The sequence below is a fragment of the Paroedura picta genome, chromosome 1, assembly GCF_049243985.1.
Source record: "Paroedura picta isolate Pp20150507F chromosome 1, Ppicta_v3.0, whole genome shotgun sequence".
Lineage (NCBI taxonomy): Eukaryota > Metazoa > Chordata > Lepidosauria > Squamata > Gekkonidae > Paroedura > Paroedura picta.
The window spans coordinates 95,298,689-95,316,964 of NC_135369.1; the positions used below are offsets into that span (position 1 = coordinate 95,298,689).

Consider the following 18,276-nt stretch of genomic DNA (forward strand, 5'->3'; position numbering starts at 1 on the left):
ATTAATGGGTTTAGTACATAGTCTGATTATGTTCTTAAACACTACTGAACCCGCATGTGATGCCTTTGTACTTTGGTCCTTGCCTAGTCCCGTTCTCTTTAAGAGACCATGCAATATTCTGACTGAAATAGTTTTGTCTTCAGGTGGGAATTAATTTGGCCAAGTCAAATCTATAATGCAATGTGGCAGTATCAGCAAAATATAGGAGAGTGGCCATACTAAAAGGGTTAAGCTATGCAACAAGAATATAAAGATCCAAACTAATGTTTCTGTGAGTCCATAGGATTTCAGTTCACTGAGCACAATTTTCCTACCTTTCCCCTCCTGTGAAAGCCTGAAATTCCCCTGAACACTGCTGCAAGATGGGGAAGAGGGAAAATTGGGCTCCACTGGTGGAACCCCTTGTGCCTTCAGAAATGTTAAGTACTTTCCCCTAATATTTTTCAGCAGAAGCAGCAATGAAATCTCAGTAAATTAACCTGAGATTTAAAAAAAATGGGCGCTAATAGAGAATAAATGCTATGATTTTAACCACCAAACTGCAGGTTTCAAAACACACACTGTAGTGAGGGCAATTTAGGAATTAAACAATGCAGCCAGGAATCAGCAGTTTGTGTTTTGATCCCTGCTCCCATATTTAATTGTAGCCCAATTGCCCACTAAAATATACAATGAAATTTGAATTGGATTGTCCCAGAGAGACTTTTTAAGCACAGGAAGCAATCTCTCTTTCTCTTTTCCCTCAGCATCAAAGTTAGAAGCTGAAAAGATGCATCTTAGTAAGAGCACCATGAAGATAATTAATTCCTTCTTCAAAGCAGTATGAGATCCTCAGAGAATGTTAAATGTTAAGTGCCAGTATTATACTTCATTAACTTCTCTAAATCATTCAGTATAGACAGATGAGATTGATATAGACTGATGGATTTCTATATGTATACAATTGCATCTTAAATCAGGGTTCAGGAGTCCTCAAAACACACTAGCCATTAGCTCGTCTGACTTTGCATTGGGATTTGGAAGCACGTGGAAGCAGCCAGACATCTTGCTCTTTCCAAGGGTCTCAGAACTAGAGTTGGGTGCTTTGGCATCTGAAGCGGCTGTTTGCGCCTGAAGCAGCCAGCACCATGGCGTGGGGGCACCTCCCCCCCCATGCCATGGTGCTGGCTGCTTTGGGCACAAACGGACGCTTCGGACACCGAAGGGCCCAACCCTACGCAGAACCCAACACAACTGGCTGATGCAAGAACCCCTGTTCCTCTCCTAGGCTCTAGAGAAAGACAGAGAGACTTTTTTGCTGTGACCACCCTGAATTTTTCCTTTTCCTGAGAATCTATCAAACAGAGCATGATGTCAGAGTTCATCCCAAAGTTAAACTGAGGAGGTGAAGGAAACAGAGCCAGAGAGGATCAGAAATCATAGCTGCCTGCATATTGTCAGCACTTATCTAATATATAGAAGAAGAGAATGACTGCTGTAGAGCATGTAGTATTGCAACTGTTCCTACTATAATGACATTTGCGCACAATATATGATACCAGTATTAGCAAGCCCCCCCAGAAAGATGAAGAAGAGTTGGTTCTTATATGCCACTTTTCTCCGCCTGAAGGAGTCTCACAGTGGCTTACAGTCCCTTTCCCTTTCCTCTCTTCCAACAGATGCCCTATAGGGAAGTGAGGCTGAGAGAGCTCTGAAATTACTGCTTGGTGAGAACAGCTTTATCACTACTGTGGCAAACCCATGAACACCCAGCTCTCTGTCTGTGGAGGAAGAGTGGGGAGTCAAACCCGGCTAACTAGATTAGAAATCAGAACTCCTAACCACTACACCAAGCTGGCTCTCTTTGTATAAGGGGGGGGGGGGGAACAAGCTAGAATATCATGGTGTTTTCAGAGACCAACTTTGAAAATAGGACCACATCATCCTTTTCCCCACTGAGAGCTGAAACAAAGCAATTGTTAAGATACTAAAATGATACATGTGGTTTACAGAACACTATGTATCATTTTAGTATCTTAACAATTGCAATAACGTCCAGAAAATAAGGGCTGAATGATTACAATAAATGATTGTATTCACATGGCCATTGTAAACAGGGAGCTCTACACACAATGAGGCAAACAGAGGTTCCCAGCCCCATATGTGGTTTATAACTCTAAGGGGGTATTGGCAGTGGACTACTGGCAGGTTAGATTGAAAGGTGGTGCTTACTTAGTGACTCTCCTGCCTGCTGATTCTCCCTGCTACCCTTCCTTTCTCCCTTACAGTGTTTTCCTTGTTTTCCTCCGGAGGAGGGGGGTGGGGACAGCTTGGGATACGGAATGAAGAGCCAGAACTGACAAACACAAAATGAGTAAAGAACTTCCACTCTTCTTTCAATTTCCACTCATAAATGCTCCTACACACAAATTCAAATTACTATTAACCTGGAAATCAATTTTTGAGAAACAAATGTTTGTTCTGGTAACATAAAGAGGAAAGGTTAAATTTTGAGAATACGTAAGGGCATTACTTTGCTAATATTTAAAAGAAAGATGTTCAGTGTGCAGCTTTACAATACTGAATGTATTGTGTGTGTGTGTGTGTGTGTGTGTGACGAGGCTACAAATTGGAGTCCAAATTGCTGGAATGAAGAAAGAATTTGTCTGACTTCAGGCATAGGAGTAGTAGAAAGTTTTACTATGCTGAGCACTGAATTGTGATAACTTTATTTAAAACCCATGGACATTCTCTATCTCTCTGACCATCTCCACACTGAGGGCTGAAATGCGAGTGGCTTCCTGCTTGCAAACGCGGTATTGCAAACATTGCGTTTGCAGCCCTCCTCATGGGGAGACCCATCCTGCATTTTCCCTCTGCCCTGTTGCAGCTTTTTGCCTCTCAAGGGGGCTGCAAGAGAAGACAAGACGAACTCCCCCCCCTGGCCCCTTGGCTTGTCAATCACAGCAAGTCACCAATCACAGCACAGCAGTCATGGACTGAAACATTCTTCCAACCACTCCCAAGCACCAAAATTATTTTTTTTAAGGGCACTTTGGCGTTGCTAAGTGGTGATGACACAACAAAGATGCATTTTTAATTTTAAAAAATTAACACTTCCATGTTGCTATGGAGAAACACCACAACAATAAAGCATCCCCCCCCCCTTTTGGAATTCGTATTTTTGGGGACTTTACGAGAGGCTGACAATGTAGCTTTGCAGTCCTTTAAAAAAAAATAAAGCAGGAAATGGAGAGGGGAAGGCGGGTGTGAGGGTGGGACAACGCCACAGAGACTATCACACCTTTCCCCCTCCATACAGGCTTGCCTCTGGTTGCTCACTGGTTACTCACCAATGGGATGTGAGATAAAAAGTGACAAATCCACTTTTTGCGGTTTCCCTCATCCTGAGGCAAATCTGGGCAAAACTTGAGCCAGCCCCTGGACAGCCTAGGGATGCAAGCAATGTCAACCAGAGGCTGTCCAGGGGCAGATGCCTGATGTAGAAATGGTCTCTCTCTCTCTCTCTGTCTTTAACTGTTTGAATTTGTCCATGTATGATCCCAATTTCCAGGCATCGCAGGTCTACAATGCACACAAGGGGGTGTAATTTGAATTAGTGTTGAATATTTAAATTGGTGAGCATCCCTTATGGCGGTGGTCTCCAACCATGGGGCTGGGGCTCCCTCTCCTCGCACCCCCACAGTGAGAAACTTCCCAGGCCGCAATCAAATCGACCGCCAAAGCGGCCGATTAGCTTGTGGCCCGGCAAGTTTCTTTTTTTGGGGGGGAGAGGGAATCAGGGCCACTGGCGCAAACGCGCATGCACGTTTGCGGCCGATCATGGCACAGAATTCATGTATGGCACAGACGTGCATGCGTGACAGTTTCACGCATGCGCGCATGTGCAGAAGCGTGCAAGCGCACACGCATGGACCTGCTGCGCATACACATTTGCGTGTGCACAGTGTGCACAGTGTGCACTGCGTGCTCGATGTGCACTGTGTGCGTGGTGTGCGCAGCATGCGCAGCATGCGCAGCCGCCGGATCACCCTCCCCCCTCACTGGTCTTTTTGTGGGAGGGGGGAAACCAGCCTTAGAAATGTTGCTGACCACTGACTTATGGGATTACACCTGACAGGTAAGTGGATAAATATAACATTTTCTGTATGAAGCAGAGTGATACAGGGGTTGTCCAACCATATAGGTGAACTAGGCAACATCCTATGGCTCCAAGTTCTAAGGGTGCAAAATTAGATGGAAGATTTCTCTTTTTAAAATATGCTGATTTTTAACATTTTTATATTGTTTGTTTTAAATGCTAAGTTTCATTCTTCTCTAAACTGAATGGCACAGAGTACCAGAGTTCATGTAAGGCACCACTGGAGAGATGCTTATTGTTGATTAATCCTAGGATTGTTTACAGAAAGGTGCAGTGTTTGTTTTCAGAGCAACATTACCTGTTGATCATCTGGAGTCCATATGCCACATGTGATCTGACTTTCCAAATTAATTTCTGAAGACCAGTGTCTCTGTCCACTGACTGATCCGACTAGCACAAATCCATCTCTATAGGAAATAAGTGCTTGAGTTCCATCATGGCTCCATGTGAAGTCACTCACCTTAATATACATGCAAGTAGAAGTTTAGACACAATTCCAAACAATATTCCATGTTTAAATATATTCCATATCTAAAAGAAGTAATATCATACAATGACAAATCCAGATTATGCTCTAATCAATCAACACTGAGTTTTGATAGGTTCTTCTTATGGGGTTGATATTCCCATATTGAATCAAATCAATTTGATTCAAATATCTTTTATTCTAGAAATGTTGCCATGTAACAAGGGAATACAAATGACAGAATCCAGCTCTAGCTCTACTGCCTTGCATTTCAGGAATTCAAGTTTCCCCACAAATAACCTGAACCGTAATCCAAGCAAACTAAATTGTTTACATTTAACCGAGGAGTGAAACGTGTGATTCAACGTCTCATTGAAAGCAATGGGATTGTTAACTGAGTTCAACTGGATTTTATTTTTTAATTATTATTAACCCCAGAGTCCATCAGAGTACCTACACATATTGTAAATCTTCATGGATAATGAACACAAAGTGTTAACTAACATAGTAATCTAAAAAGTACTTCCTCAGACTAGACACATAAAACATAAATTATAAACAAATGGCACATCCATCAGAGCAATGGACTGTTTTTAATGAGGAAAAAATAGTGAACAAATATTACCTGTGACTAAAATAAACACAATGAGCTGGGTGATGCAAGATTACTAGACATATCTTGCCCGCTAATGCTTTCTTTCAACTTGTATATGGATTAAAAAGGAGTTTAGACAGATTCATGGAGCATAGGTCCATCAATGGCTACCAGCTATGGTGAGTAAAGGGAACCTCTTTATTCAGAGGCAGTAAGCCTCTAAAACTCAGTACTAGGAGGCAACATCGGTCTTTACTTCTATGCCCTGCTTGTTGGTCCTTCAAAGCAACTGGTTGACTACTGTGAGAAACAGAGTACTGGACTAGACTACTGATCTGATGTAGTAGGGCTCTTCTTATATTCTAACTCCCCCTTGACAAAACACAAACACTGTTGTTTGAGGAAGGAAAGGCTTTAGGGGGCAGGATATAGCCCTGAATCTGAATGCCCTGAATCTGTCTATATAAAAAGAATACTCCTTATGTCTTCCTTTAAAATTAAAGTACTTTAATTTTCCAATACTTGCATTTTCCAATACTTGCATTTTCTTTCCATTTGAAGTTAAATTATTTTACCAATCTTAACTTAAAAGAAGGAAAATATGAATACCAACCTGTGCTCCACGGTCATTCACAAGCTCCACTGACCACCTCCCTTCATACTGAATCCAAACAAATATTCCACCATCTGCATCGCAGGTCGCCAGCTTCTGGAATGGTTCATTCCATCTTACGAGGACAACCTAAGAAGTTTTCAAAGAACAGAATTTTTCCAAGCCTCTGAAGAAGTTGCTAGTATGCAGTTATCATCAAAAATAATCTATCCTGTTTAAATTCTAAATTAGGGCTAAACTGATCGTGATATTTAGGAATGAAAGGAAGTATTTCATCACAGTTACAAGATAACTAAAGACCTTTATTATGAATATATATACTATGTTGCAACAGAATTTCTAGGTTCAACTCTATCCAATGTTATCAGATGAAAAGTTCCTAACATTATATTTGCTTGTCCCCAGTTGTTAAAACACCTGTGTTCTCTGAAGACAATACCCATTTTATCTCCTTACTCCTTACTCTGGTCCAACATGAACACAAACAATTTTCAGGCATAAATGCATACTCTGGCATGACAGAGACATGAAGATTCTGCCTTCAAAGACAATCACAGAACTCTCACAACAGGCTGTCAGAATAGGTTTTCATACTGTGAACATGATCAGTGTCACTACCAGGCCATTCTGGCACATCTCTGATTGTCATCTCTTAGAGCAACTTGTGTTCCAAAGCTACTCTCCTTCCTTGCCCTTATTCTATTATGCTGAAATAAATCCGTCCCTGTTCTGACCTCCTGACACTGATCTCTTCAGGCTCACATCTGAAATCCTGAAATTATGGAAGAAATGCATAAAATGTGCAAAATGCGCATTTCCATCACGGAACAAACTGACAGTTTCAAATTGTTATTGTTTTTAAGCAATCTTCCACAAAAATCTTTAACCTTTAACAATCTTGCATATTCATTTAGAATTTGTTTGCGTTATTTTCAAAGTATGAATTTATAGTAACTATGGCCAACATAGTGTAACATCATTTCACATACCGGGTTATATCCAAACCAAATTGGCAATTTCTACTGATTCCCCTTTTCCACTGCTGATCCCTCTCAAGGTCCCCTGCCCTGTAGGAGAGGTATTTAATGGAGACCATGGGGGTGCAGTGGAAGGTGGAGAGCAAGAAAATTCCATTCTGCCATTGGAAAATTGAGCCTGGATCTAACCCCCAGTTTGGAAGCCTGAAAGTAGGGTTATAATATTGAAAGAAGACTGAAGGCCACTGAAGAAAGATGGTGTCTGCTGCATTTTTGGAATGCATTTATAAAAACTTATAGAGCACTATTTTCAGAAGGTATAGCTATACTCCTAGCAAAATATCCTGTCATCTATTTGAAATGCTACAAGTTTGGAGAGAAGTATGTTTGGTATACAGTATCTCCTGTGTGCGTGTGTGTGTGTGCGCGCACACACACACATGCATGCATGTGCTTTACATTAGAATCCTTGCCTACAACTCAGAGAAACCGAGGAGGTATATCCAGTGCAGTGATGGTTTAATTCTGCAACCTTAATAAGTAGTTTTGGTCTGCTGGCTAATAAGGGCATCCAGCCATCTAGCCTGTAGTATTACACAATGTTGTCAGGAAAAGAATGTGTTGCTCTTATTTACAGGTGAAGCAAGCAAACCCTTTCAGTATCTTGTTGCTACGAGTTGCTCTTCAGTTGGGCTAGAAATTCTGCCATTATAAACTTGACCTCAGATCTATATAATATGCTCAAATTATGTATTTCTTTATATAACGTCACTTGTCTCTCCTATCCCCCCCCCTTTCACTAAACCCCTCTCTGCCTCTCACATGGTCACACCTGAAGCAATTGCTTCCTTTATCCCTGGGGCAAAATGCAGTAACAATTTAACAGCATGTACCTAGAACATCCACAATAGTATTGGGAAAGAGGTGAAGAAAACATCTTGTTTACTACCTGGAAACAGACAGCAGGTGGTAGTGGAGATGGTTGTGGATTAAAAAAATAGTTCTGACCATCTGCAGTTTCTACTGATTATAATTATGATCATGGTAGCTTGATAGAAAAAAAAATTACATGCCTGATAATAGAGTGACTGGACATTTGACAGATGCTAAAAAACCTGTGAAGACAGTCATATAGTAGATTACTAATTAATCGTATAAATGTGCTTTAAAGTCCACAAAGCTCCAAGAGCAGAAAAAGAAAGGAAAGCAGTTTGATATTCCTTCTGATTTTTGTCTTTATGGATCATGTGACTCCAGAAATGATCTTTCCAGGGGTCAAAAGGGAATGCTGGAAGAAGAGGGAACACAGGGGAAAGTGATGTGTATAGTGCTGGTGGTTGATTGGATACAGCCAAGTATATATGTGATGTTTATGGATTTTTTTGATAGAATGGCAATGAAGAAACAGGTCTAAATGAGTGATTCATATTAAGACACTATATGCACGCTCCATATGCAGTGAGAAATGGGAGCAAATCTCAAGCTCATGTACTCCTCCCCAATTTAGAATGCTTTAGGAAGTGAACAAGGCTCTACATTTGTATGTATGTTCCATGTGAGATGGTAATCCATTCAATGAAGACAAAGCTCCAGCCCACAAAACTTCCCACATAGCATACATATAAATTAGAACCACATCTGGACCAACTCCAGGACTATGCAACAAAGGTAGACTGCAGAAGCCCTGTAATTGTAGGCTGGATGGAGTTTACCAGACAGAGTCACGTCAGCACCAAAGTAATCACTGATTGTTCCATCAGAACCCATCATCACATCTTTCTACAATACCACAAGGTACCATAAGCCCAATCTAGAAGATAATAGAACAATGAAATAATCACATTGTTATCCCAACTCTCTGGGCTATGTACTGTTGTGCACTCCCAAGTGTGTGCATACATACACATAGTGCATTTTATTTGCAGGATTTAAAATCTATATTTTATTCTCTTTTTAATCCTTCAATTAAAATGTTAACTGCTTTTATAAAATACAATATTTCAAAGAATAAACTGTAAAGGTGCAAAGGCACCCATTTTTGTTCACGGCGCAGGTACTGAAGTATCTTTTGACATGGCATACCTTTTCCCAAACTGCCACTAGAACTACACACTTCTCATACATAAGTATTACATCTCTTTTCTTAAAACAGAGTGCATGGATTCCTTATGACTTATGGCTGCTGCCTTTCCTTTGTTGTAAAATGTCATCTTTGCCTATTTTGAAGTACATTATTCAAAACTTCACACACAAAGTCATCTCAATGCACAAAGACAGCACTACTATTACAAATGAAACTAGGTCAATGACATCATGTGTCTTCTCGTAACCAATCTGACAAGAAGTCATCCTTGCGACAACATGCTATAATTTAGGCTCATATTACAAAGTGACTTTTCAAGATTCTATTTCTCCTTTTAAACATGTAATTTGAAGAAAGCATGTGAATTCAGAGTTGATTCAGTACTAGCAGGTTCTTAAACATAAGTAGGTAGATGTCATCCATGGCTTGTTCACTGCACCTTCCAGGGAGCACTGTACCTGGGGATCCCAAAGTAGTAATACCAAACTCTAGGTATGGCTGGAGAGCTCCTGCTATTACCACAGATCTCCAGGCAACAAAGATCAGTTCACCTGGAGAAAATTGCTCCCTTGGAAGGTAGAATTTAAGTCCTCCCTCCAAATCCTGATCCCCCCCAAAATTTCCAGGTATTTTCTAATCCAGAGCTGATAACCCTATCCCAAGGTTGCTCATTCACCCACCCAAGCTTCACATACAAACTTCACAGCAAGCTGTTTCCTTGGTTTTACTATCAATACTAGAATTTCTTTGATGCCTGTTCATTCATTCAGTATCAGGCATCTTTGGTTTCTTTATCCACCTAATGGTAATAGGATCCATAGCATATTTTTCCAACTCATGAACAAGAATATTATGTGGAACCTTATCAAAAGCTTTACTTGAGATAAATTGAGATAAACTCACAGCATGCCCCTGATCCCGCAGGTAGTAATTTTCTCAAAAAAACATATAAGGCCAGTCTGACATGACTTGTTCTTGAGAATGCTGTGGTGACAGTTAGTAATCACAGCCAACTCCTCTAGCTACTCAAGGACTGATTGTTTGATGGTTGTTCTAAAATTCTGCCAGCTGTAGACTTCAAGCTGGTAGGTTGGTAGTTACCAAGATCCTCCTTTTTTTCCCCTCTTGAACATGGGGACAACATTTGCCTTCCCCTAATCTTCTGACACTTCACCTATTATCCAAGAATTGTCAAAAATAATGGACAGGGGTTCAGAAATTACATCTGCAATTTTTTTAGTAGCCTGGATTTAGCTTAATTTAAAGAAACTAGGTGTTTATGGACTACCCCTACAGTGATGCTAGGTTTCTTCCACGAAAGCATACACAGACACACAATGAATGAACTTGTGTTGTACATGTATTCTTCTCTCACACTGCCAGGAAATATCCCCAGAATCAGAAAGCTGAATATAAATGCAAGCCCACACCTGCCAGACCACAGAAACAATCTCTGATGAAGGAGCAACTGTGCACTAAAGCAGCCATCTTTCCCACTGGCAACCCTTATGGTAGGAAAAGGAGCTTAAGGTCCCCAGCACATCAAATAAAGAAAGGATCATGAGAGGTGAAATGAACATCCTCAAAGACCATTTACTCTTCTGCAGTTATAATATCCACAGCATAAGTAAAGGAGGAGAAGTTGCCTCCACTTTGCCAAATAAATGATTGAGGGGAACCCCCACCCCTCCCAATGAAATTTCACAGGTCCCTAATAGAGAATTTAAGTGTACATGATCAATTAGCAGTCATGTTTTCAAACCATACTAATAGAACTCTTCCTCAGTTGCTGTGTGGTATGCTTGGCTATATTGAGCAATTGTACTATGAGGTCCAATAATTAACCCCTCCTAAAGAGTGTGGAGGAAATCCTTGTTGAGGGATGATTCTGAGAGGTTTTTTTCATGCTGGACTGACACTTTATTTGGTCACTCCAGTTTAAGCCACTGCACATCAACCAGTCAGATCTAGGGTCTAGAACTCATCTAATTTTAACAGGAGAATATAACTCTCATGCTCTTGGGTATTTTGGCTCTAGTGTGTGCCACAAGTCTATGATTACTGCCAGTCTTTGCATGATGATTTAAATCCAACTGACAAAGCAAACATTAACCCAAGTAAGAGCCATTCTACACTTTATACAGGATATGGTGCTAAAATTCTGGACAATATCACTTTGGATTGCTGCCAGAGGGTCATATTGCTGAATACTTCCCATCTAAAATTTTCCTGTAATATATAAGAAAGGGCTATATCAATTATTTCTCCCAGATGTAAGAGAACCAGGGTTGATTGAGCATGCAGAAGATGGCATTTTCTATGGTAGCCCCAAGAGTACAGAATTCCCTGAACTTTGGGGTATCATGCCTAGTAGCCAGGAATAACCAATACAAGAGTAATTAAAAGGCTACACCAGGAAGGCTTTTATTGATATTTCCAGGGCATTAATTTGTAGGAGCTCAATCAGTCTATTTCTAAGCATATTCATTTTAAAATATTTAATATATAGTAATTTAGTTTTTAAAATAAATGGTTATTACAAATAAGTTAAGACAGTTCAAATTATGAAAGAACAATTATAATATCAAGTTTCCATGTCAGTTCACTAAATAGATATTTGTAAACAATGGCATGTCTTTTAAAACAGTTATATTTATGATACAGCCACAGTAGACACTGTACATTGCAAAACCTGCTACAGCATGAAAATAACCATGCCCTTTCTTATCACACTGTGGTATTTTATTAAGAATATAAAGGAAGAACCTTACTGAATCAAACCAGTGATCCATTTGGTCCAGTACTGTATTTCCTATGATGATTAATAAGAAGCTCAAGTAGGCCCTACAAGCAAGATACAGAGTTCAAATTTCTTCCTGTTATTACATCTACCCTCCAACTTATTACTACTGAACACCTATGCTAGGGACCATCATTGTGTTTGTGGCAACTGCATATGTTATTTATTTATTAGTAAATGTTTAGGCTTCCTATCATAGAATGATTTAAAAATCATGAAACTATATTCTACATGAAAAAGTACTTCACTGTATCTGTCCTGAATCTACCACTCATCAGCTTCACCAAGTACCCCCAAGTTCCATATCTTGGGAGATGAAGGAACAGATAATTGGATATTTTCCATTAAGGGTCCTTCTCCTCTGAGGAAAAGAGGACATCTTGAAGCTGACTCCTTCCATCCAATCATAGAGGGACAATCCTTCACTGTTCTCTAAAAGTTTCTTCTATTCTATCCTATTTCCCTTCTCTGACCCATATACCTTTACTCCCCTGATCTCTGGTGAAGGGCAGCTGTCAAGCTACTCTATCAACAGCTGCAACATTTTGTGGCAGTGACAAAGAGCAAGACCATTTGGCTGCTCCAATTATGATACAGAAGGATGGAAGCGATGAATTTCTGTCTGAGTGGGAAAGTAACCCATCCTTAATGTTGGACACAAGGGAGTCTGCCAGGAACACTGACAAAGCCCACAGTTGGCTTGCCTGGGCAAACCCTTTTTTGTGAGGAGAGAAAAGGCATGTGAAAAATCATTGCTTGGTGAAGTGGAGTGGAAATTCTGGGAGCTCATTGCTCATTCTGGAAGAACAAGACTCCCTCCTCTCTGCCATCAGACTCAGTGCAATCCCCATGTATTATTCCCCCTTTTTCTATTACAGATTCCTTCTGGACTCCTTTAATGGGCCAGTATATACCTCTCCCCTCAAATCTCTCTCCCCCTTTTCTTTTGCATCTTGCTGGGGAGGAGGAGGAGGAATAAGGCAGCACCTTCTTCTTTCCCTTAGCCTCCTATCTTGGAGTTTTTCATCTTCCCACTGAGTTCATACCTATAATTAGACTATGAGGGAGCAGATTCAGAGCTGCTGCCTTGATGGCGCAATGCCCAAGGGAAGCCAAAGCCAGAGAGGTCATAGTACCTTCTTTTTGTCTTTATCCTCCACCAGGTCTCTTTCTATCCCTTGGAAAGGAACACAAGCTACTCTGGCCTCCAATGAGAGGTCCACTTTCTAGCTACGCAGCCACCCATTCCTTGGGCAGAGTCATTAAAGGCAGAGTCATTAAAATCAGCAGGCCTATGCTCAGTGGCACCACATTTGGGCAAAAAGTTTACTCAGGAGCACAGTGAGAAGCAAAATAGCAGTCAGCAGTGCATGGAGAGAACACAGCCAGAGAGCAGCAGCTGTGTGGGGATATCCAGCCAAGTGCTCATGGCTTGTGGTACTGTATGGAGGTCTGAGCATTAGTGATTTGTCTGGAGGTTTGAGTGGTGTCCCTCTGCTCATTCTGTGGCAGTTTTTAGGCATGGGGGCAGGTACATATTGGGGGGTGGCTGAGTTTGAGTGCCGGGCCTCAATAGCAGGCTGTGTGGATGTTGAGCCACAGCACCAACCCTGGGTGTAGGAAGCCATCTGGCTTGCATTTTCTGGTTGGTAGGGGGAGCCTGGTAGAGGCCTATGCCTACTGGGTTACCAAAATGCCTGCCACCTCCAACTTTAAATGAAGATCATCCACCAGCTATCTTTCTATCTAAAGCTATCTTGGTATCAAACCCAGAATTCAAACCAGACTGAAATTGGACAAGAGCAGACATTTCGTTCAGAAAACTCTAGAGCTGCTCAGATACTACACGCTCTATCACCTTCCCTAGAAAAGGTAAACTGGAGACAGATCTATAATCGGTCATCTCTTCCCTAACTAATGAAGACCTTTTTTTAAAAAAGCAAAATCTAATAACTGCCTCCTTCATAGTCCTAAGGAGAGCCCCCTCAACCAGGGAAAACTTAACTATTTTAACTAATGACTCCAATGCCTTTTCCTAGCAATATTTTAAAATCCATGATGGGCATATTGGATAGTAGCTTTTTTTTTCTTGCTTGTGTTTTATATCCCACTTTTTCACGACCCAAAGCAGACCCAAAGTAGATTACAATAACTTTTCTCTTTCTCTCCCCATACAGATACCCTATGAATAGGTGCGGGCCGACAGAACTCGAAGAAAACTGCCTTGTGAGAACAGCTCTAAAACAACTGTGACTAGGCCAAGGTCACCTAGCAGGCTGCATGTGGAGGAGCGAGGAATCAAATCCGGATCTTCAGATTGCAATCCACTACTCTTAAGCACTACATCATGCTGGCTCTGGTACCTGAGGCAGAAAATCAAATATGGAGCTGACTGAGGTAAAAAGTAAAGGAGTCATCCACCAGTGGTGGGTCCTTGAAAGGAATTTTTAAGAAATATAGAGAGAAATCCTAAGCAGATCTATTTAGAAGAAGAAGAGTTGATTTTTATATGCCGCTTTTCTCTACCCGAGGGATTTTCAAAGTGGCTTACAGTCGCCATCCCTTTTCTCTCCCCACAACAGACATCCTGTGAGGTGGGTGAGGCTGAGAGAGTCCTGATATCACTGCCCGGTCAGAACAGCTTTATCAATGCTGTGGTGAGCCCAAGGTCACCCAGCTGGCTGCATGTGGGGGAGTACAGAATCAAACCTAGCATGCCAGATTAGAAGTCCACACTCCTAACCACTACACCAAATTATTTAGAATTCTATTTAGGTTTATTCACTACAAGAAAAGGGTTCTTAGGATTGCACTGATAGTATCATAAATTTAAGAAGCTCTACTGTTATCCACACCTATCTGAAACATTATGATCAATGTAAGCACCATTCTGGGCTCCCAGAGATCCTGCCCCCTCTCATGGCCCAGTGGTGGCCCCTTCTGACTTTTCCTGTGGCTCCAAGTCTTCCCCACTAGGAGTCTGGCTCCAGTGTTGCCTTGCCTTTGTCCTTCCTTCACCCATCATTCTGGTTTTTCCTCCTTTCGTCCTCTCTCCTTCTCCAGTCCTCCTCACTTCTCTTCCTGGCAGTCATCTACTTTCCACTCCTGCCCTTCTGCATCTGACTCTGATTGCCTTTCTGACTTTCCTTTTATTCTCTTCGCCTGCTTGTCTCCTCCCTCTTTGTGCCCTCCCCCACATTTACATTGCTGCTCTAGGCATCCCAGCCTGCCCTCACAGCTTTGGCATTCTTGCCGCCCAGCAGGCACACTACTGCAACCTGGCTCATCCATTCTGGGCATCTTGGGCAGCAGGGCCAGCCATCACCTTGTGTGCTGCCACTCTTCCCGGGCTGGGGTGGTGGTGGTGGTGGAGCTACAGGTGGCTGCACTTGCTACTCTGCCATCCCTGTGCCCTGGGGAAAATCAGCCCCGTGACCAAGTTCCCTGACTGGTGAGCCCTTCTTTTATTTGCATGCAAGGGTGAGCTCTGCTACCAGTGGGGTGACCTCATCCTGGTTAAGCCCACAGGGGCTGGAGGCAAGGCCTGAGTTTCCCACTACTGCTCCAGGCTGCAGTCTGGTTGGTGGGGCTGAGGCGGCAACCCAGTGAGTGGAGTGATGCTAGGCTTTGGGTCTTGGGGAGGGAAACTCCCGGGCAGCCCGGGAGAGGTCCGGACCGGGGGGGGGGGGAGCAAGTCCAGATAATCATCTTTCAGTATGCTAAAAAGAAATTATATCTAGTGAAACAACTTAGCACCTTCCCATTTCTTCATGCATTTAAATCACTTCAAGATTAACCTCTGAAACCTAGGTCCATTGGTTTCTAAAAATAAAACAGATTCACAGACTGTAACTGTAACTAACATATATGAAATACTAAATAATTAGTTGTGCCTAGCCTAAAGAAAAAGAAGTCCATTTTATAATACCAGAACATTATCAGGAATATGGCTATCCACTTGCAAAATAGTTTTACTTAGATGCACTAAGAGGATAAATCAAGCATTCAAATTGCTTAAAGGTATATTACAGAGGTTGCACAAATATTAGTCCTAACCCAGAAATTTTATGTATCTGTAATGCTCTGGAGGAAATCCACCTGGAGTTACTCACTGCGTTATCATGGTACAAATTCCTACACAAAAAAATCAGACAGCAGATCTCATCTACTGGATCTCCTGTGCATATGTATAACATGCCATTGATCCAGTTCGGTCATTAAACTTGATCTTCTGTTTCTCCCTAGCACTTGGAGAAGAGCACATGTAATCCTGCCACTAAATCTAAGGATTATTTAAACAAACAAACAAACAAACAAATAAATAAAAATTGAAACAGTTTTTTTCCCCCTGAGAGTAAGTGCCATTAGATAAACCTAAGTAGGATTTTTTAGCAGACCTGTATAGGATTGCTCTTTTATAAACTAGCAATAACTGCTGTACATTCCTGTCTACATTTGCAACCCTGCTCACAGAATACGAACATATGGAACTGCTTTATACCGAGTCAAATCGGCACTATCTACTCCGATTGATAACAGCTTTAATGGAGATAGACTTTAATGACCTTAAAGCCTCTCAAACCACAGGAAGCAAAACCTGTCACAAACAACTCTCAATGACAGCAATGAGGATGCACAAGGCCATGCTGGACAGTGTCCTCCAGCTGAACTCACATTTCAAAGGCTGTTAGTTCGTCTTGCATTTATAGCTATAGTTGGACAAGATATAGTGGTTTAGCAATTACTGTCATTTGAGGGTTTTTTTTCCTCCAAAGAGCAGATCATAACTTATGCATGTAATATTTCAGCATGGGAGATCAGGAGTTTAAACTCCGAAAGCTGCAATTAAAACATGTTTTAAATGTCACTTTATTAGTAGGCTTTTAAAAAGGCTTCCTATTTCCCTTCCTCAAGTCAGATTTCTTCCTGCTCTTAAAAAAAAATAGCACAATGCTGGGGGGGGGGAGGGGAAAGCTTATTTAATCTAGTGGAAATAGCCAGTGGAGCAAGAAGCAAATAGTTTTACAGAAGCAGTGCTTGCAATTGTTATAAAGGCTGAATAGGACCAATCTTGTCAATTGCAACAAAAGCAGAGAGAACTCCTCTGTTCCAGCTGAAGTTAATACGATTATTTTCACCCTAATAAATATTAAGGGAATGAGTGAGCACTTGCATGGCACTCAGATTTCTTCTTTATAGTCTCTCAGGGATTATCACAGCCTATCATTTAATAATAACCATAGAGACTGGTCCTAGGATGGCCACAGACAGTAAGAAAGAAAAGGAATAAACAGATATGGAAAAGCAGATACAATTAGGTGGCAAAAGAAAGAAACTTACATACAAAGGATAAAATATTCATAGAATCCTTAAGTGAGAAGGGGCCATACAGCCCATTTAGTTCAACCCCCTGCTCATTGCAGGATCATCCTAAAGTATCCATGATCAGTATCTGTCCAGCCGCTGCTTAAACACTGCCAGTGAGGGGAAGCTCACCACCTCCTTAGGCAGCCTATTCCACTGCTGAACTATTCCCCCCCCCCCCGATATCTAGCTGGTACTGTTCTACATGTAGTTTAAATCCATTACTGCGGGTCCTATTTTCTGCTGCTAACAGCAGCTATTGCCTGCCCTCCTCCAAATGACAACTTTCAAATACTTAAAGACAGCAATCATGTCTCCTCTCAACCTCCTCTTCTCCAGGCTGAACATTCTCATGTCCTTCCCTCATCTTGGTCCCCAGGCTCCAGATCATCTTTGTCGCTCTTGGTGTAGTGGTTAGGAGTGCGGACTTCTAATCTGGCAAGCCAAGTTTGATGTTGCGCTCCCCCACATGCAACCAACTGGGTGACCGTGGGGTAGCCACAGCACTGATAAAGCTGTTCTGACCGAGCAGGAATATCAGGGCTCTCTCAGCCTCACCTACATCACAGGGTTGTCTGTTGTGGGGAGAGGAAAGGGAAGGCAACTGGATGCCGCTTTGAGACTCCTTCTTGGAGAGAAAAGCAGCATATAAGAACCAACTCTTCTTCTTCTGTGCACCCTCTCAATTCTGTTGATTTCCTTTTTTTAAAATGAGACCTCCATAACTGCATATAATACTTCCCTGTTGCTTTCAACTCTTAATCAGCCTTCTATGCCCAATGCCTTGCAGTGTCAAAGAATGGTGGGATATTATGAATTTTAAAATTAAAATACAGTATTGACTTAGTTCAAAACTCGCAGACATTGCATACACATGCTGTACTTGTGTATTTCCTTGTAAAGACCTAAAGAACAAATATCATCAGGATGTAGTAATGCTAGGTTGTAACCCTGTTTGATTTGAGCTTTAAACCTGTCAAAGATGAGAAACACAGATTTGGCTTTGCCTTGCCAGTAGTTCTTCAGTTTTCTTTGCTTGTTTCCTTCCTTCACCTGATCAGCAAGCATAGCTTGAGCAGTACCACTCAGCAGAAAATGGGGTAGCCTGTGGTGGGCAAAATGGCTAGGGAAGAAACAGACAGAAGATTCTGCAGCTACTTTATCTCTTACTTGGTAGTTTGCAAGTGACTACTATAAGAAAACCCTACAAGCTACAAGCTAGGCTCCAGCAATATGT

General features: G+C 41.6%; 1 protein-coding gene across 2 annotated transcripts in view; it reads right to left on the reverse strand.

Moving 5' to 3' along the window:
- Positions 1-18,276, reverse strand: part of TULP4 (TUB like protein 4) — a 138,966-nt gene that overhangs the window by 39,507 nt on the left and 81,183 nt on the right. For both annotated transcript variants that reach the window (XM_077348658.1, XM_077348668.1), the window contains exons 3-4: positions 5,816-5,944; positions 4,440-4,601 (exon numbers count right to left, since the gene is read on the reverse strand). In XM_077348658.1, the coding sequence (XP_077204773.1) occupies positions 4,440-4,601; positions 5,816-5,944 (291 nt within the window). The remainder of the gene's footprint in view (positions 1-4,439; positions 4,602-5,815; positions 5,945-18,276) is intronic.